Source organism: Agelaius phoeniceus, chromosome 15 (genome assembly GCF_051311805.1).
Source record: "Agelaius phoeniceus isolate bAgePho1 chromosome 15, bAgePho1.hap1, whole genome shotgun sequence".
Taxonomy (NCBI): domain Eukaryota; kingdom Metazoa; phylum Chordata; class Aves; order Passeriformes; family Icteridae; genus Agelaius; species Agelaius phoeniceus.
The window spans coordinates 1,333,218-1,351,288 of NC_135279.1; the positions used below are offsets into that span (position 1 = coordinate 1,333,218).

The window sequence follows — 18,071 nt, forward strand, 5'->3', positions numbered from 1 at the left end:
CACCACGTCCCCAGGACCTGCTTCTCCCCATCAACGTTTCATGTTTGTACAGCTCAGGAATATTCGGGTTTTCCCCAGGAACTTTGGGATGATGCTCCTCTTGCTCAGCCTCACACTCCATTCTGGTTTTTACAACATTAAAATGTTAAAGGTATTCCAAATGTGAGCCCAAAAGGAGGCTTGAGCTGTGCCAGGGGATGGAACAGCACTCTTGGGTACAAACAGCCACAGACTCAGGAGGTTTTGCACTTGAGTGGTTCTTTAGAAATTCCTAAAAACTGCTGCCTACAGCAGAAGATTCAACACGAGCCAGGTGGTAATTCGAATTGATAAAGCCCAGCAATCAGGAAATACCTTCTCATTATTATATATTATAATATATAATTATAATAATATATTTATAAATATATTATAGATTATAATATTATGCTTTCTCATATTATATGTTTTAGGAATTATATATTATAGAAATTCATTTCTATAATATATACATAGTTACATACATAGCAACACATACTGTTGCCTACAGCAGATGATTCAACACGAACCAGGTGACAATTGGAATTGATAAAATCCAGCAATCTGAAAAATACCTTCTCATTATTATATATTATAGAAATTATATATTATAGGAATCATATATTATAGAAATTCCTACATACTGCTGCCTACAGCAGAAGATTCAACACGAGCCAGGTGATAATTCGAGTTGATAAAACCCAGAATTTGAAAAATACCTTCTCATTATTTATTATAATTACTATTCTAATTATAATTATTTATAATTACTGAACGTGGGATACCCAACGCCCCCCTGTCCTGAAGGGAAGCCGTCCCGTTGGAAAGGCTGGATTAAAGCCCTGTAAAATCCTGGGAACGCAGGGCACCGAGGGATTTGTGCCTCTCCCGGCACAGCAATCCCGCAGGTGGCGATGTTGGATTGTCCAAGCCGGGTCCCCGCTCGGTACCAGGAGCTCCCCCGGGTCCAGCAGGGCAGGGCTGGACTCTGAGCCCCTCCGGAGAGGGACAAATATTGCACAACTACCCCAGGCTCCCGGCCACACGTTAAATTTACTCCTCTGGACAGCTTTTTTTGATCTTCACAGTGAAGAAACCAAAGCTGAACAAATCAAGGAGAGGAAAAATAATTTCCATTTTCTGGAGGTCACAGAAAGTTCAGGTTCTTCACCAGAATTAAACATTTGCACACAAGTCTCAGTGGAATCAAATAGTTGTGCTTCCCAAAGAACATTTTGAAAGGAAATTGTGAAATAGGCAATCAAAGGCTATTTAATCACAGCTATAAATTAAAGTTTTACTACATCCGCTTTTTAGGCTGACTTATTAGAGAAACAGTGATGGATTCTTCCTAATGTTGAATATCCATTCTCTTTTTCTGTGTCTTGGCTGGAGTACTATAAAGACTATGGGAATTGCAAGACAGGGAGCATGTTCTTCACAGCTCAAGCCAATGTGTTTTGTTGTAAAAAATTCCCAGTTACAGCCCCAGATTTCTTTTCCCTGTCTCCTTCCACTTATGTGGCAGTGGAATTTTGGCTATTCTGGGAAAAAGCCAGGTCATAGATTAGACCTGAGTAAAAATGTGATGTAATTTTCTCCTTGAACCCAGGCAGGAGAGCAGAGGGGTGCAGGGGGAGCTGTCCCTGTCACAGTGACATAAATGGGCATCACAGCCCTGTTTTCTCTCCCCAGGGACACTGGGTTTATCCCCTCAGTTTCATTCAAACCCCAGCAGACAAACCTGGTTTATCCCCTCAGTTTAGTTCCCACCCCAGCAGACAAACCTGGTTTATCCCCTCAGTTTAATTCCAACCCCAGCAGACAAACCTGGTTTATCCCCTCAGTTTAATTCAAACCCCAGCAGACAAACCTGGTTTATCCCCTCAGTTTAGTTCCCATCCCAGCAGACAAACCTGGTTTATCCCCTTAGTTTAGTTCCCATCCCAGCAGACAAACCTGTTGTCCTGGGATTGTTAAATCTGATGGTGGAACTGCAGCCTTGCAGTCCCCAAAAATCCCAGTGGGTGCAAACATTTCATAAACCCAGCATGGTGTGTGTCCCCATTGTGAGGTGTCTCTCTCTGCCTCCCCAGGTGCAGGTGCTGTTTGTGGGCTGCACCAGCCCTGGGCTCCTTGTCCTGCCCTCTGGAATGTGGAGCCATGGAGGAGCTGGGAGAAGGTGAGCAACCCCTGTGGTGTGAATGCAGCCAGAATCCCTGTATTCCCTGGGGATGAGCTGCTCAGTGTGTGTGGGATGAGGAGCACTGCCTGTGAGCACACCCACAATTCCATCCCATAACTGCTGTGATTATCTCCTGTGCCAGGCAATTTTCTGCTCATTTTTCTGAGGTGAGAGTCAAGCACACAGACTGAGAGCACAGAGCTCAGCTGCTGAATTGAAAGTTGCTATTTTGACATTTTCCAGACTGGAACTGTACTTTGTAATACCAATGTCCTCTCTCTCCTCTCCCCATCACATTTGTAAAGATAAAGGGAAGCTGCATTTCGAAAGAGCAAAGGATGCAGGATGCTCTCCAGCTCCAGCCTCATTCAGCTGGATTGATTTTAGCATAACTCTTCTCACAAATGAGCAGCACATTGAGAGCTGAGTGCACTGAAGCCTAATGGGTTTAATTTCTGTACAGCTGGGCTGTGACAAAGCTCCTGAGCCATTCCAGCTGTGCCTCTCCATTGAGTGGCTCTGGAGCAGCTCCTCCTCAGCAGCTTAACCTGGGGAAATTCAGTGTTTTATGAACACCTTGGGTGTTAAATGGCAGCAATTAATTTAGAGAGGCAAATCTGCTTGCCCACAGAGTGGGTTCATCAGACAGTCTGTGAATGAGCATAAAAAAGATACAACCATGTGCCACTGCCTGTTCTGCTTGGCAAACTCATTTTGGCTGTAATAAAAAATGGGCTTGTCCCACAAGACCTTATGATTGTGCCCCGGCCCAAATAGTTTTTCCTTTAAAGGAAAACATTGCATCAAAAGAAGAACTAACATAAGGAAGAGGGTGATATGTACAGCCTCATTTGGGCTGGCTTTGCCTGGTGGAGGTTGCAAAAGATTTCCAAAGGGAAAAATGAAGGTATTCAGAATAGATCTCACCTGGACAAGTCAGGTGCCTTGCTAAAGTTTCATATTTTAAGGGGGCATAGCAGGCTTTGTCCTCTGTAATCTTTGTAGTCCCTCCTTCAGATCCATGTGGAGTTTCCCCCAGTTTTCAAACTGTCAAAGAGATCCTGGTGAAGGAACTCCTGTAACTAATTCCTGATGGAAGAGTTACGTGTGCTGGTGATGAGGGAAGCAACGGCATCCCACGAGCCACGGTGGCAAATTTAGTGGCCATGAGTGTTTTATTTTGTAGTGAGAATCCTGATGAGGGATTGTGGCTGAATTCCAGCCCCACAGTAACAGGAACAAGTGTTTAAATTGTTGAGAAATGACTTTAATCATTGTTTTCCATCTGTAAAGTGCAAGTGTACAGCAATGTATGGAACAATTGGGAATTATGGGCACAGCCAGGGACAACATGGAGAGGAATGACCTCAGTGCATTCCTCATTGCTCCATCCACCCATCCATCCCTCCCTCCATCCATCCATCCATCCATCCATCCATCCATCCATCCATCATCCATCCATCCATCCATCCATCCATCCATCCATCCATCCACCCACCCATCCCTCCATCCATCCATCCATCCATCCATCCATCCATCCATCCATCCATCCATCCATCATCCATCCATCCATCCATCATCCATCCATCCATCCATCCATCCATCATCCATCCATCCATCATCCATCCACCTATCCATCATCCATCATCCATCCATCCATCATCCATCCATCCATCCATCATCCATCCATCCATCCATCCATCCATCCATCCATCCATCCATCATCCATCCATCCATCCATCCATCATCCATCCATCCATCCATCCATCCATCCATCCATCCATCCATCATCCATCCATCATCCATCCATCCATCCATCCATCATCCATCCATCCATCATCCATCCATCCATCCATCATCCATCCATCCATCCATCCATCATCCATCCATCATCCATCCATCCATCATCCATCCATCCATCATCCATCCATCATCCATCCATCCATCCATCATCCATCCATCATCCATCCATCCATCCATCCATCCATCCATCATCCATCCATCATCCATCCATCCATCATCCATCCATCCATCATCCATCCATCATCCATCATCCATCCACCATCCATCATCCATCCATCCATCCATCCATCCATCCATCCATCCATCCATCATCCATCCATCCATCCATCCATCCATCCATCCATCCATCCATCCATCATCCATCCATCCATCCATCCATCATCCATCCATCATCCATCCATCCATCCATCCATCCATCCATCCGTCATCCATCCATCCATCCATCCATCCATCCATCCATCCATCCATCCTCCATCCATCCATCCCTCCCCACCCCATTTCACCCTCTCTCCACACAGCTGTCTCTGGCTCTTCAGCTCTCCCAGGCCACCTGAGGAGTCCCTTGTGCCCTTCCCTGGGCATTGCACCCTCCCTGCCCTCAGTAGTTTTTCTGGGAATTCCCGGGGACCTGGGCAGTCCCTGCTCCCGGGCACTGCTGTGGCACGAAGGCTCCTGTCCCCGTCCCTCCTGTCCCTCCCCTGAGAACCAGCAGGGTCCAGGCGTGGGGCAGGGCAGTGTCCGGAGCGCCCGGAGCCGCCGGTTCCCCGCGGGCAGTGCCTGCTCAGGGCGTGCCCGGGGGCTCCTGCCCGGAGCCGGGGCCGTGCCCGTTGCGCTCGGGCAGCAGCTGGAAGGTGAAGAACTGGCAGTGGCTCTGCTGCCCGCCGCTCTCCCGGGCCGGGCTGAGCAGGGAGCTGCAGTTCCTGCACTGGGGCAGCGTGCACAGCTCCAGCTGCGGCTGGCTGATCCTGCTCACGTAGCCGGGGCTGGGCGATGCCGAGGATAAAGTCCTCTGGCTGCCGCTCAGGAAGCTGCCGCTGTCCTCCAGCGAGTCCCTGCGGGCTCCGTGCTCCAGGGAGCAGCGGTTCCACGTTCGGTAGCTGTAGGGCCACCAGCCCAGCTGCTTGCGCCGGTGGCACTGGCACCTCAGGATCTGGATGAAAGCTCTCTTGAACTCCTTGCTGGAGCAGGGGTAGATGATGGGATTCAAGCAGCTGTTGAAGTAGCCGAGCCAAAAAATCACCTTGAAGATCGTCTCAGGGGGCTTCAGAGCCGAAAACAGGGATCCTGTCCAGGGAAAACAAGCAGAGGATATCTGAGATAAGGGGTTGGGCTGCCTTTAGGAAGGGAACGTGTTCATCAGATCACTGTTACAATCTGTGCTTTAAAACTCTCCTATGCATGTTGCTTTCAGTGTTGGTCTTCGGGTACTAAAATGTTATTTTTAAAGCTTGATAAGGAAATGTTTCCCATCTGAAAGCTAAAGGAGCACATCATTGAAAAAGGATTAAAAAATAAGAAGCAGTCCTTGTGTTTCTAGGCCCACACCTGCTGCAGGAGCATCTCCTGATCCCAGGGACAGACCAAACCTCCCTTACCCAGGCTATTGCATGAGGCACACAAGAAATAAGGCTGTGCCTTCTTCAAAGAACTTTCAAAGGTCATTTTTAAAGAAAAGTGTTTGCAGGCCCCTCAAAAAGAGCATTTCCAGACACCCTTAAAACTTCTAATACATCCTCTGGCAGCTCCTGAATGCCCCTCCATTTATCCAGGCTACTGTGAGAGTACAAACTTCCTGAAACTTGAAGTTAATTGGGGAACTTCCCACATCTCAGGCATTCATAAAAATGGTGTCACCCAAAGCAAGAGGTCATTCTGTGAACACTTCCCCTTCCCTTCACAACCAAACAATTTCCCTGTCGAGGCCGCCCAAATGAAAAGCTCACACTGGGGAATCCACTTCCTGTACTTTCAGTGGTAATTATCAGCTAAATTTAGCAAATGGGGCTGGAGAAAAGAATGTATGAGGTTTTTATGGCAAACAGAGCTGGATCTGGTATCCCTCTGGGAAAACACTTCTGTGTCTGCCCCAAGTGACCAAGGAGGGGGGATCCAGGAGAGAATTCCTCTGTCAGGAACTGGAGTTGGGTTTGCAGAGCCTTTCAAATGGAAGCTGACAGCCCAGCCTGGCTGGGAAGGAACCTTTTCCTCTGGAGTGGTTTCGGATTAGCTGGGCTGTGAAAGCAGCTGAGTCAGTGGTGGCTGTCAGGAGGGGAGGGATGTGATTCTGGGCACTGTTCCCATCTCACAGCAACGCAGAGGTCGTGCCTGGGGCCTCAAAACTATGCAAGAGCATTTCCTCTGCTGCTGGGTAACAGCTCTGGGGTGCCAGCACAGCCAGCACAGCGTGTGTGGGGCCAGGGCTGGGCTGCACGCTCTGCACGGAGGGTCCTGTGGCTCCAGATCCCAGATTTTATCCTGGCAGGGTTTGGGAATGGTGCCAGGGCTGGGCTGCACACCCTGCATGGAGGGTCCTGTGGCTCCAGATCCCCGATTTTATCCTGGCAGGGTTTGGGAATGGTGCCAGGGCTGGGCTGCACACCCTGCACGGAGGGTCCTGTGGCTCCAGATCCCAGATTTTACCCTGGCAGGGTTTGGGAATGGTGCCAGGGCTGGGCTGCACACCCTGCACGGAGGGTCCTGTGGCTCCAGATCCCAGATTTTACCCTGACAGAGTTTGGGAATGGTGCCAGGGCTGGGCTGCACACCCTGCATGGAGGGTCCTGTGGCTCCAGATCCCAGATTTTATCCTGGCAGTTTGGGAATGGTGCCAGAGCTGGGCTGCATGCCCTGCATGGAGGGTCCTGTGGCTCCAGATCCCAGATTTTACCCTGACAGAGTTTGGGAATGGTGCCAGGGCTGGCTCTGCCCTGGAGCTGAGGAGCTCGGGGTTGAATGGAGAGTTTAAAGGGATTTCCTCAGGACTCTGCCCTTCAGGGTTTTACAGGACTCCTGTAGGGTGAGCCCCTGCCCCTCAGGGCTGTGCTGCTGGCAATGTTCTGCAGGGTTTGGCAGAGCCTTTTCTGTGCAGCTGCTGCAGATCCTGCAGGTCCTGCAGGTCCTGCCTCCATCCTGATGGAGGCTGCAGGAATTACAGAGCACAGCATGTCAAACTGCAGAGAAACCATGAAATGCATTTGAAAAATTTCCAGCATGCACCAAATCACTGCAGCTCCCAAAACTGTGTCTCCTGGATGTCTCAGGTGAGGGATCCAGTGACAGCTCCTGGGATTCCATGGAATGAGCCATTGCATTCTTATAAAGCCCTAGGAAAAGCTGATCTAAGTTTATAACTGCAGCCAAGATGAGGAGGATGCTGCTGAATCTTCTCCATGCTCAGCTGCAAAGCCTTTGCAGGGTTTATTTTGTAAGTGATAATTGCTGATATTTCCCTTCAGTTTAGGGAAAAGAGAAGCTCTGTGGCTTTACAAAATAGCTACAAAGCACCATAATGGAAAAGGAACTTTTTGGAGCTCACACTGATGAAATTCTTAAATTGTTTTCTGGAATTCCTTTAAAATAGAAAGGATTTTTAGCTCTTAAAGTCCAGCAAACCTTATGAAGTGGCTCAGGAGTCTCTATTTTTTCTCCACAGAATCCACAGAGGTGGATTGAAAGGTCTGCCTTTCTCTGATACTGTAACAGCTGAAAATCTGTAAGATACTCCTCTACCAAATTTAAATATTTTTAATCAGATTAAATGTGGACAGAGAAAATGCTATAAATAAAATAAATAAATAAATATGGAATTTACAGGCCAGATAAAATGAGTGAAAGTCTACAGATGAAAACTGGGATCCAATGCAGATAAATGAGCTGTGCCTCTTTCACCTATAGCACACAAAAACTTCTTCTTGAATTTCTTAGTTTCAAAACCTTTCTATTATTGTAGCTAAATGCTGATCTTAAATTTTGTTTATTTATTTTAATTACCTACAATACCTTTTATTTAGCTGCATTAACCTGTCAGGAGCAAACAAGTGTGGGCTGTTTTGATGCCTTGATAAAATGCTAAAGCAAAGCCTGCTGGACACACCTGAACATCAGACTGATATTTCCTGCTCTAATCTCCAATCACTTCCCCACTGCAGCCTGATAAGGAGATTAAATATTGCCCTGTGCTGGTTTAAATTGCTCTTTAAAGTGCCTGGCAAATTTGCATGTGGTTGTCTCCTCAGTGATTTATTCCCTGTGGGGTGGCCAGAGGGATTTCCCTGCTCCAAGTGATTGCTCTCCTGGTGTTTTACAGCCTCACTCCAAGGAATGTGCATTTTCTGCTCACTTTTATTTCTTGGCACTAACCCTGTGATTCATTAATCACAGCACCACAATCTCCCTCCCACTGCACCACTGGCACCAACAAGGTTTTGCAAAGCACAAGTGGAGAGCAGGAAACATTTCAGAAAATCCTCTGGATCTGTTTGGAGGGATCAGTTTTTTGCCCACAGTCCCCAGGCTTGATGGAGCTGTTGAGCTTGGAGATACACTGAGGCAGTATCATAAAAAGGAATTAAGAAGTATTTTATTTAGGAAGAACTAATTTCATTTAGGCTCTGACTGGTTCTTTGTAATGAATGCTTTATTACAGAGAAAGTCAGTCAAGTCTCCTCAATGAAATTAGGGAACACTATGGGAAACAATTTGCTGTATTAATTCTGCTCACATTTCTGCAGAATATGGAGGCAGAGCACCACTGAGACATTAAAATTCAGAGTCCACTGGAGTCAGGGAAGTCCTTGAAACCCTTTGAAAAGGCTCATAAGGACTTCAGTGGACCTGGGGAAAGTCCTTAAAATACCAGGGTGGGCAGCAGCAAAATCTTCTGGAGTGGCTTAATTGTTGCACTCTTAATTAAGGAAAACTCTTCACTGAAGGAGGTTTTAATTAAACATTCATTTTTAATGCATTGTGGGTTTGATATCAATGAAGTATAATAAATTACTCATAGAATGATCAGTTCTGCTCAGAATTTGATCCTTAGATTAGATAATAACTGGGGAGGAGTACTGTGGATTCCCTGGATTTAAGGACAAGTCACTGGGGATGAATTTGGGGCTGTCAGGTCCTGTTTTCTGTGCCTTACAAGGAATTGCATTTCAAAATCTTCTAAAAGCAGTTTTGCTGAGATGAAAACACACCTAGGGGGGAGTGTGTTGAGCTCCTTTCCAGTTTCCTGGAACAAGTACAACATCTGGATTTACTGCAATACAATGGTGCAACAGAGTCATGTAAGGGCTTTGCTGTGTGCCACTGGATATTCCAGCTGGGAAACTGGAGATCCTGCATGCCTTTGTCATTGTCTGAAGATTAAAGAGGCACAAGACATGAAACTGCTTCTCTCTATTGATAACAGGTTGAAAATGAAGTGTTTCCAAACCTCCTTGTCTGCACACCATAAAACAGAGGGAGAATTGGCAAACAGTGACTGGGTAAAGGTACCCTTGCAAGGCAACCCAAGGGCCAATCTTTCAGAGATTCCATTTTGGTGCAGATTGGAGCCATTCTGACTGGAGTTAAATCTGAGCTCTTCAAGAGAAAATGCCAAGGTTTTAAAAACTGCTCTGCTGAGGGAAAGCGTTGCAAAGCACCAAATGGTGACAGCTGAGTCCTGAGACAGGGAACACAGGAAACTTCCCCAACATCAACCCCCATCTCCATCTGTCCCCCAGGAGTCAGCTTGTGCAGAAATGAGCTTTGCTGTGCAAGGAATCTGCTTTGTGGTGGAGCTTTCCCTGGGAAAAGGGCTTGATCAGATCTGTGCTGTGACCAGCACGAGACTTTCCAGGCTGGGAACCTCCGTGTTCCCCTGTGGCTCCTGCAGGGGCCACAGCTCCTGGAAGCTGCTGATGGCTGAGTTACCTCCCCTGTGTGCACAGGCAGCACAATCCTCCCTGCAGGAGCAATGATCTGCCCCTGAGAGAGCTGTTGTGAGTTTAGAATGTACTGAAAGGATGTGGTTGCCTTTTGTTTAAGCTTCCTGCAGCCCTTCACACCACAGGCTCAGCCAAGCCAGCATGCCAAGGTTTTAGAGCTAATTGGATTTCTAAAGCTCCTGATTTCTTCCCTTCCAGCATCCAGTGTTTGTTTACATTCCCCTGGACTTATTTAATATAGGGAAAAAACCCCAAACAGTAGAAGTTTACAAACAGTAGATGATGAAGTGGAGAGGATGGTTATAAAACTAAGGGTTGGTCAAGCTGGGAGGCTGCTGGAGAAGAGGATTAGGATTACAGGGAAAACAGCTGGAAAATAGTGAAAAATGATCTTGAGAAACACAGAGAGCATCCAAAATAAGCAGAATCAAATTCAATAAGGAAAATGAAAGGGAAAGTGGATGAATTATAAGTAGCAATGGGTAGCATACAAATCTGATGGGGCTCCAAGTCTGGCAGGTGTCATTCTCAGAGCAGTGATACCTTCCTGGAATCATGGAATGATTTGGTTTAAAGGGACCTCAAAGCTCATCCAGCCCCAGCCCCTGCCATGGACAGGGACACCTTCCACCATCCCAGGTTGCTGAGAACTCCAAATGTCCTGGTTGTGAGGAATTTATGTCCTAGGACTGACAACCTGTAGCAGATGCCTCATATTTCAGATGAGCAAATCACTGCAGTGAGAACAGCATGAACTTCATTCACAATGACTCAAATCTGAGAGCTTTTGAAAGGCTCTGAAAATAGAAATTTATCTGGAGTGGCCAAAATGAAACCAGCACTTCAAGGAGTACAGATAGGCATGAGATGTTTTCCTGAACCCCAGAGCTGCTCCAGCTCCCTGCATTACAAGCAGTTGCAAGGCACAGCAGCTCCATTCGATTTCTGAAGGGGCAGTGCCTTGGGTTCAAACACAGAATTACTGCCCTGGGCACCCCCTCTGAGCCCAGCCCAGCTTTGTGACTTACACCACTGAGGGAACTCACCTGTGTTTAAACTGTGCTGCCCTCAGACAAATGTGATAAACCAAGATCAGTTTTGGTCAGAATCTTGTTCAGTCTCTAAAGCTGGCAGTGCACAGGGACACAAACACTGCATTATTGTTGTTATTATTTAGTTCAAAAGAGTTACAGACTCCAGCAGCTCCTGAGTAGACAGCTCAGGAGCCAAGATTATCCTTGTTTTGCAAGGGATTAGCTGATTGAGGGAGTCTAGAAAAGCTCACTGGGTCTGCTGACATTTCATGTATTGTATTTAAATATCTGCAATGACTGAACATGCTCTGGTGTTTTCTCCTCCTTGGTTCTGCCTGACAGCTGAGCCAATCTGTCCTGCCAAGGCTGGCAGGAAATGGCTCCAGCATGGGGCTGAGCACTGTTACAGAGGTGCTGGATGAATTCCAGCACAGGTTTTGTCTCTGGCCCCTCAGAGATGGGTGGTTCTTGCTTTCCAGTTCCTGGGGCTCACCTGGAAGCTCAATAAAACTGCTCCAAACCTTGCAGTGGGTCACCCAGGATTGTTTTAGCAAAGATGTGGAAACCTCCTGGCTCTTTGGTCCTGGCTGTATCTCATCTGAAGCACCTGGGACCCTGAGCTCTGGCCTCAGGTGCTTTAGGACCACCTGGATTTGTGTCCCTTTCCTCAGTGCTGCTCCTGTGCCCCCCAGCCTGAGCAGCTCCTCAAGTATTTGCAAACCCCTCACATCCAACTGCCCTCCTAAAAACAACATTTCCTCTGAGACTCCCTCCCCTCCTGCCTTTGATTTCCTCTCACTGCATCAGTCCTGACGTTTTTTTCCTTGGATCTCTTTGCCCTCCTGGCCCAGGAGCTGCTGCCATCCCTGGGGCTGAAGAGTCAGCCCAGCACTGGGTGATTTCTCTGTGGTTTTTTCTGCATTGCTCTGTATATTTATTTCTGTGACACTGACCACTGTAGGATTTCCCTTTGTTCCTCTGACAAACAAATCCAAAGCCTGCAGAGGAATTACCCAGGAATTTGTGCAGTTTCCCCTCCTTTGATAACAACTTTGTCCCAAACCCCAGACATCTGTAAGTGACTGGTAACTGATCCCCTTTGCAAAGCAAAGGCTTAAACCAGGGCTTAAGGGAGGCTGTTTCAGTAGGAAAAGAAATCATCCCAAAGTAATCTGCTGCTCCCCACGTGCCAAAACACTCTGTGCTGCTCAGTGAATGCCCTCAGATGTTTGATTGTCCAGTTCCTGAACTTTGCACCAGGACTGACCTGCCAGATTGCCACATCTCCTTAATTTATCTGAATTCTGTAACTATTAACTGGAGGTCATCGATTGGAGAGAGCTGGACTGCTCGGGGAGGGGCAGAGGAGGCAAATGAGGTGAAGATGAGCCAGGCCTAAAGCCCTGCAGGGACAGAGCCCAGTGGCACTGCCAGCACCAGACCTGAAGCCTGGAAGGGTTTCCCATGGAAACCAGGGGGCCTCATTTGGTATCTCAGAGGTTGGCCTGACATAACATAAATCTACATTCTGTACTTAAACAGCATTTTATTTTAGGAATAATTTCATGTTGGCTGACCTTCAACATGCAGAACATTTTATGTTCTTTTTCATTACTTACAGAGAGATTCCTGGTCCACAGTCAGTCCCACCAGGTGTATCTTCCTCCTGGGGCTCTTGGGACCTCTCCCATGTCTGTTCAGTTCCAAGTGGTTTATTTTTCTTTGCAGGATCTGTGGGAGCAGGCTCTGAACTGGGCAGTGGATCCTGCTCTGATCTCCACTGGAATGATGCAGCAGCCTGGGGAAGTGCCCTGGTTAAGTGCCTGGTGAGTTTTCCCTCTGGGAATGTCTGGGAGAAGACTGGGAAGTCTGCTCTGATATCTCAATTTACAGGAGTGACACTAAACCTCTCCTCATACAATCCATCATTTTATATTTATGTTTTAAACAAAGGTATTGACATAAAATTGGTCCCTCCATTGTTTAAAGGAGGAAGTTTTAATGAGTGTTACCTTAGTTCTGCAGGGCTCTAGCCTTTAAATAAAAAGAATCTCTTTTACTCATCATTTATCAGCAATGAATATTTAATGTAGTCACGCTGCCTGAGGAAGAATTTGTATGAAAGGGATGAAAATAAACATTTATTTTAAAGAAACAAGATATTTACTCCTCGAAGCTGAGTCACTGAATTTATGGCCCAAGAAGTTGTCTCAAAGACACAAATGTATTTAGTTTATTTTTTATGGTGAATCACAAACAATGTTGAGTGGCAGGGTGACTGTTTGCACAGGCAGGGGGCTTTTATAAATGTGCAGCCAGGATGTTCTGCAGCTTCATTGGTGTCTGGAAAGAATATCCAATACAGGAATAACCCAAATTTCTCACACAGTTCTCTCTGACCCCAGGTCTGCATCCCCAGGTGCTGAAGGCAGCACAGCTCAGAGCCCCAGACCTGACTGGGGGTAACTCAGTGCTGAGAATTTAATGCTGCTCAGTGCCTGTGCCATCAAGGCTGCAATTCCCATCTGCACTGGATACAGAGATTTCCTTGGGATTTTTGCTTGAAAAATGCTCTGGAAGCATTGATATAATTTCTTTTCATTTTTCCAAGCAATCTGCCTGCTTTCAGCACCACAGCTGCTCCCAGGCACAGCTGCCACCTGATGGAGTAACTCTGGGCTGGAATATCAAACGGGGAGCTGTGGAATAAATTGAAATGCCAGACTGGAAGAAGAATAATTTTGCCTGGGAAACTCAAGGAATTGCTAAGAATACCAAAGAAACTCCGCTAGATCTAAGTAGATTTGTTCAGACCTGGGGCTGTGGTGCTGCAGAAATAACATTTACCAGCTTGGCAGATGTTTTGTGCTTGGATCCACAGAAATCCAGAGCTGCTTTGCCAACACCCTCCTGCAGAGTCATGGAGTTACTGGGGGGAACAGGGAGCAGAGAAATGGAAACAGAAATAGCAAGGATGCAGATGTGAGGCTGTGATTTGGGTCACTGGGGCAAACAGGAGCTGTGAGAAGGAGAAGCTGGGGGAGAGGCCTGTCCTGGCAGGAAGGGGAGCTGGCTCAGCTGGACAGCCCAGGGGCCCAGGGAGAGCTTGGAAAACATCAGCACCTTTTGGATTCTACACTTGGACTATCCCAGGAACTGATTTCATACCACTGGGTGCTCCCTAAAGGGTTTTTAATATCCTTTCACTGAATTTTGTGCCTTCAAGACACCAAGCAAGAGGTTCCTGCTATGAAGAGTGGAGCTCACTTAGGAATTCTTTCCCCTCTGCTGCAGTTGAGAGCAGCTGCACTGTGCATGTCAGGAAACTGACTTTTCCCACCTGTCCTAGTGAGCAATGCTTGAATCATGCCTGACATCCTCAATTGGCTCTGCACTGATACATAGAGATAAAAATACAGGGGTTGGACAGTGCTGCATCAGAAATTTAAAAAGAAAAATCAGGCACAAGGGATAAACCCAGCCTATCCCTAGGCAGCCAAACCAAGGGAAAACAGCCACTGTGGAAATGCATTTGGATCCTGGGTGGGGAGATGTGGAGCCCCCCTGTCCCCCTTTTCCAGGCAGGGGGTTTCTGACAGAAATGGGACTGCAGCAGTTTTGTGGCACTGCCAAGAGCTCAGCCCTGCAGCTCCTCCTGCCCTCGGATCTGGGCTGCCAGTGGCCCCTCACTGGGGTGTTGGGGTCACAGCCCTGGGCTGGGCTCCCCAGTTCTGGTCTTGTCCCCTGCGCTGGTTTGTCCCCAATTTTGGGTTTGTCTCCAACTTTGTGTTTGTCCCCAGCTCTGGCTTTGTCCCCCAGCCCTGGTGCTGTGCTGGAGGCTCCAGCCTGTCCCCCTCTGCTGCCTTGGCACAGCTTACACAGGACATAGATAAAATCACGTCCTGGCAAGCAATCAATCCTCCCTCAGGTGGTTTAACAGCCTCTCACTAAACCTCCCATGGAGCCCAGGAGATTTGAGTCTCTCCTCAAAGGGAAAGCTGACAGTTGAGTTATTGAGTGTCAATAACTGGGAGCTGCTTGGTGGCTCCCTTTGCTCCTGTCTGTGTTCTTGCTGGGCTGGGTGAGGGTGTCAGTCCTGGCTCCTGCCACCCACCCACACGAGCTGCTGTGTTCACAGCTGCTTTTTTTCATTTAATAACTCAAAATCAAGGAGGGCATCTGCTTTATCAGGGGATCATGACCTACTGCTACTAATCTCATACTGCTACATATGGTCAAATACATTTCTATCCACAGCTGGGTATTTTTGCTTGTTTTATGTTACAAACTTAGTCTAAGAGCCAGCACAAGGACTTAAACTTCAGTAGCCAAAGAGAACTTTACTCATGGTTTTCCTTCTGTCTGGAATTTTTCACATCCTTAACATGACCTTTATGCAAGTTTTGAATCATAAAGATTTTAAAATTCAGTATAAGAAACTAGAGGTGACAAGGTTGCTCTGCAGTAGCTGAAGCAATAAAGATTCTTGATGATACACAGAGATTATAGTTTTATAATACTATAATTACTTTTATATATAGATAATATATATACTTATAAACTACTTATAATTCACCAGGACCAGGCTGCTGAACTCTGTTTAGTTTTCTACAACAATCTCTATAAATATTCACTTACTACTCAATCAGAAATGTTTTGGTTGGGTAACTAAGTAAACACAAATGCAGAACATTAATAAAGGCTTTTTCTCTCCTTTCTCTATCCACCTCTTTCCATAATTAGGCTGCCAGATTGTCTCAGAGCAATGAATTTTGGACAGATATTTCTGAGAGCTCAGTAATTGAATATCTTGAGATACTCCCCTTCAGAGGTTGTGCTAATATTAAAAACAATACAAGAACATTTCACAGCTTTGGGCACGCTGAGCAATGTGTTAAGGCTGTGCCAATGCTTGAACAGTATTTTAAAGCTGAAAGTGCACAAAGTGGCTGCCAAAAGCTCCCATGACAGTGTCCAAAACGAGAGCTGGTGACCCCAACGAGCACCTTCCTTGGGATCTGTGGGATCTCCTTTGCTTTTGGGATTTGATCAGTAATGCTTGAACTCACAACCAGAACTTTTCAGCTTCCCAAAGTTCAGGGGAGTTTTGCCCCTCACAATTAACTGAGTTCATTTCCAGTGAGAGCACCTTAAAATGCCAAAATCTGACCGTGTTATATCCCAAACCTGGAGCAGACCTGACCTGAACCCCCAACATTGCAGGGCTGCAGCTCTCTGGTCTCATCTGGGATTTGGGGTAAAGCATTTTGGTAACGTTTCTGACACCTAATTCAATTCAAATGAACAACACAAAGGAAGATTTAAGATATGAACCCTGGAGAAATTGTCCCCTGGGGCGACATGGGCCCTGAGGACTGCGGCTGAGCAGCTTCGTGCAGCTGCACACTTCCCAAAGTTCCAGCCTGATTCTTTGCACATTGGGAGTTCCCTTCCTTTCATTCCCTTCCTTTCATCTGCTCACTGCAGCTCTCCCAACAGAATCTCCTTCTCATCCATCTGTGTCCTTTCCAAGATATTTCTGTGGGATCCAGCCAACCCACCCCAATCCCTTTCCCTGCATCCCCAACTCACCCAGTGGCAGGACAATGAAGAAGGGGAGCCAGCACAGGATAAACATGCCAACCACGATTCCCAACGTCTTGGCCGCCTTCTTTTCTCTGGAGAACTTTAAAAGTTTGAAAGCTAAGGAGTTCCTGGGGTTGTGGCCCTTGGACTTGGTGTTGTTCAAGGAGTCCTCGTGAACGTGCTTGTAGTGAATCCGTAGGGTCAGCTCCTTGGAGTTGGACATCTCCTTCATCACCCCAGCTTCCAGGTTCCTCGTAGTCCTCTTGGCCACGATGTAGACCCGGCAGTACATGACGAGGATGACGATTAAAGGGATGTAAAAGGAGCCCAGGGAGGAGAAGAGGGCATAGAAAGGCTCCTCGGTGATCCGGCACTCCCTGTCGTCCTGCGGGGCCGGCTCCTTCCAGCCCAGCAGGGGCCCGATGGAAATCACCATGGACAGGACCCAGACAGCCAGGAGAGCTAAAATCGCCCTTCTCCTGGTGACCAGCGTGGGGTACTGCAGGGAGTAGCGGACCCCGATGTATCTGTCGATGGAAATGGCACACAGGCTCAGTATAGAGGCTGTGCAGCACAGCACATCCACTGCTGCCCAGATGTCACAGAATATCCTCCCCAAAACCCAGTAGCCAAGCACTTCCAGCGTGGCAGAGAACGGCAGGACAGTGAAACTCAGCAGCAGGTCTGCTATGGCCAGGTTAATGATGAAATAGTTCGTAGGGATTCTTAAATGTTTGTTGCAAGCCACTGAGAGAATTACCAGGATATTACCTATGATAGCAAAGAGAATAAAGGCACCGAGGATCAGCCCCACAATGATCGCCCTGCTGGTGGCCAGGGCAGGTGAATCCAGGTCGCTTCCCGTCTCGTTGGAGTTGTTTGCAGAAAAATTGCCATAATTTAGTGCAGAGCCTTTGAAATATCCCGGTATTGATGTATTGGAAGTATCGCCAAAGTAGGTATTCATCTTAAGATTCATCCTCCATAGCAGGCTGGGGTCGCGTCCCTCGGCGAGTCAGCTCAAAGTCATCTCTGGACCCGCGAGGTGGCTGCAGAGCCGCGGGCAGTGCGAGCAGGGGAATTCATGGTCCCGGGGAGCCGCAGCTCCGGCACGGAGAGCCCGCCCGGCCCGGGCCCCCGGGCAGCGCAGTCACCGTACGGGGCTCTCCGGGCACCCGGGGCAGCGCAGTCACCGCACGGGGCTGCTCCGGGCAGCGCAGTCACCGCACGGGGCTCTCCGGGCACCCGGGGCAGCGCAGTCACCGCACGGGGCTCTCCGGGCACCCGGGCAGCGCAGTCACCGCACGGGGCTGCTCCGCGCTCCGGCACTGCCCGGCGGGGCCGCTGCCAGCGGCAGCAGCAGAGCAGCAGCAGAGCAGCAGAGCAGCAGCAGCAGCAGCAGAAGAGCAGCAGCAGAGCACAATCGTGCCCGGAGCCGCGGGAGCTGCGCTGCTGCCGTGCCTGACACGGGGCGGGCTCTGCGCTGGCCCCGGAGCGGCCGCGCCGGAGGCGGAG

The 18,071-nt window shown here is 47.9% G+C and overlaps 1 protein-coding gene and 1 long non-coding RNA gene across 2 annotated transcripts in view; one reads left to right on the forward strand and one right to left on the reverse strand.

The window, feature by feature from the left end:
• The first annotated feature begins 2,077 nt into the window (after positions 1 to 2,077).
• The window catches only part of LOC143695274 (uncharacterized), a 74,213-nt gene continuing 58,219 nt past the window's right edge, over positions 2,078 to 18,071 (forward strand). Inside the window, exons 1-2 of the long non-coding RNA XR_013184377.1 lie at positions 2,078 to 2,200; positions 12,699 to 12,796. This is a non-coding gene — a long non-coding RNA (uncharacterized LOC143695274). The remainder of the gene's footprint in view (positions 2,201 to 12,698; positions 12,797 to 18,071) is intronic.
• ADRA1B (adrenoceptor alpha 1B) lies at positions 4,466 to 17,886 on the reverse strand. Its single transcript, XM_054643003.2, has 2 exons — positions 16,563 to 17,886; positions 4,466 to 5,290 (listed from the first exon to the last, which is right to left on the reverse strand). The coding sequence occupies exons 1-2, from the start codon at positions 17,533 to 17,535 to the stop codon at positions 4,788 to 4,790; spliced, it is 1,476 nt and encodes a 491-aa protein (XP_054498978.2). The 5' UTR covers positions 17,536 to 17,886; the 3' UTR covers positions 4,466 to 4,787.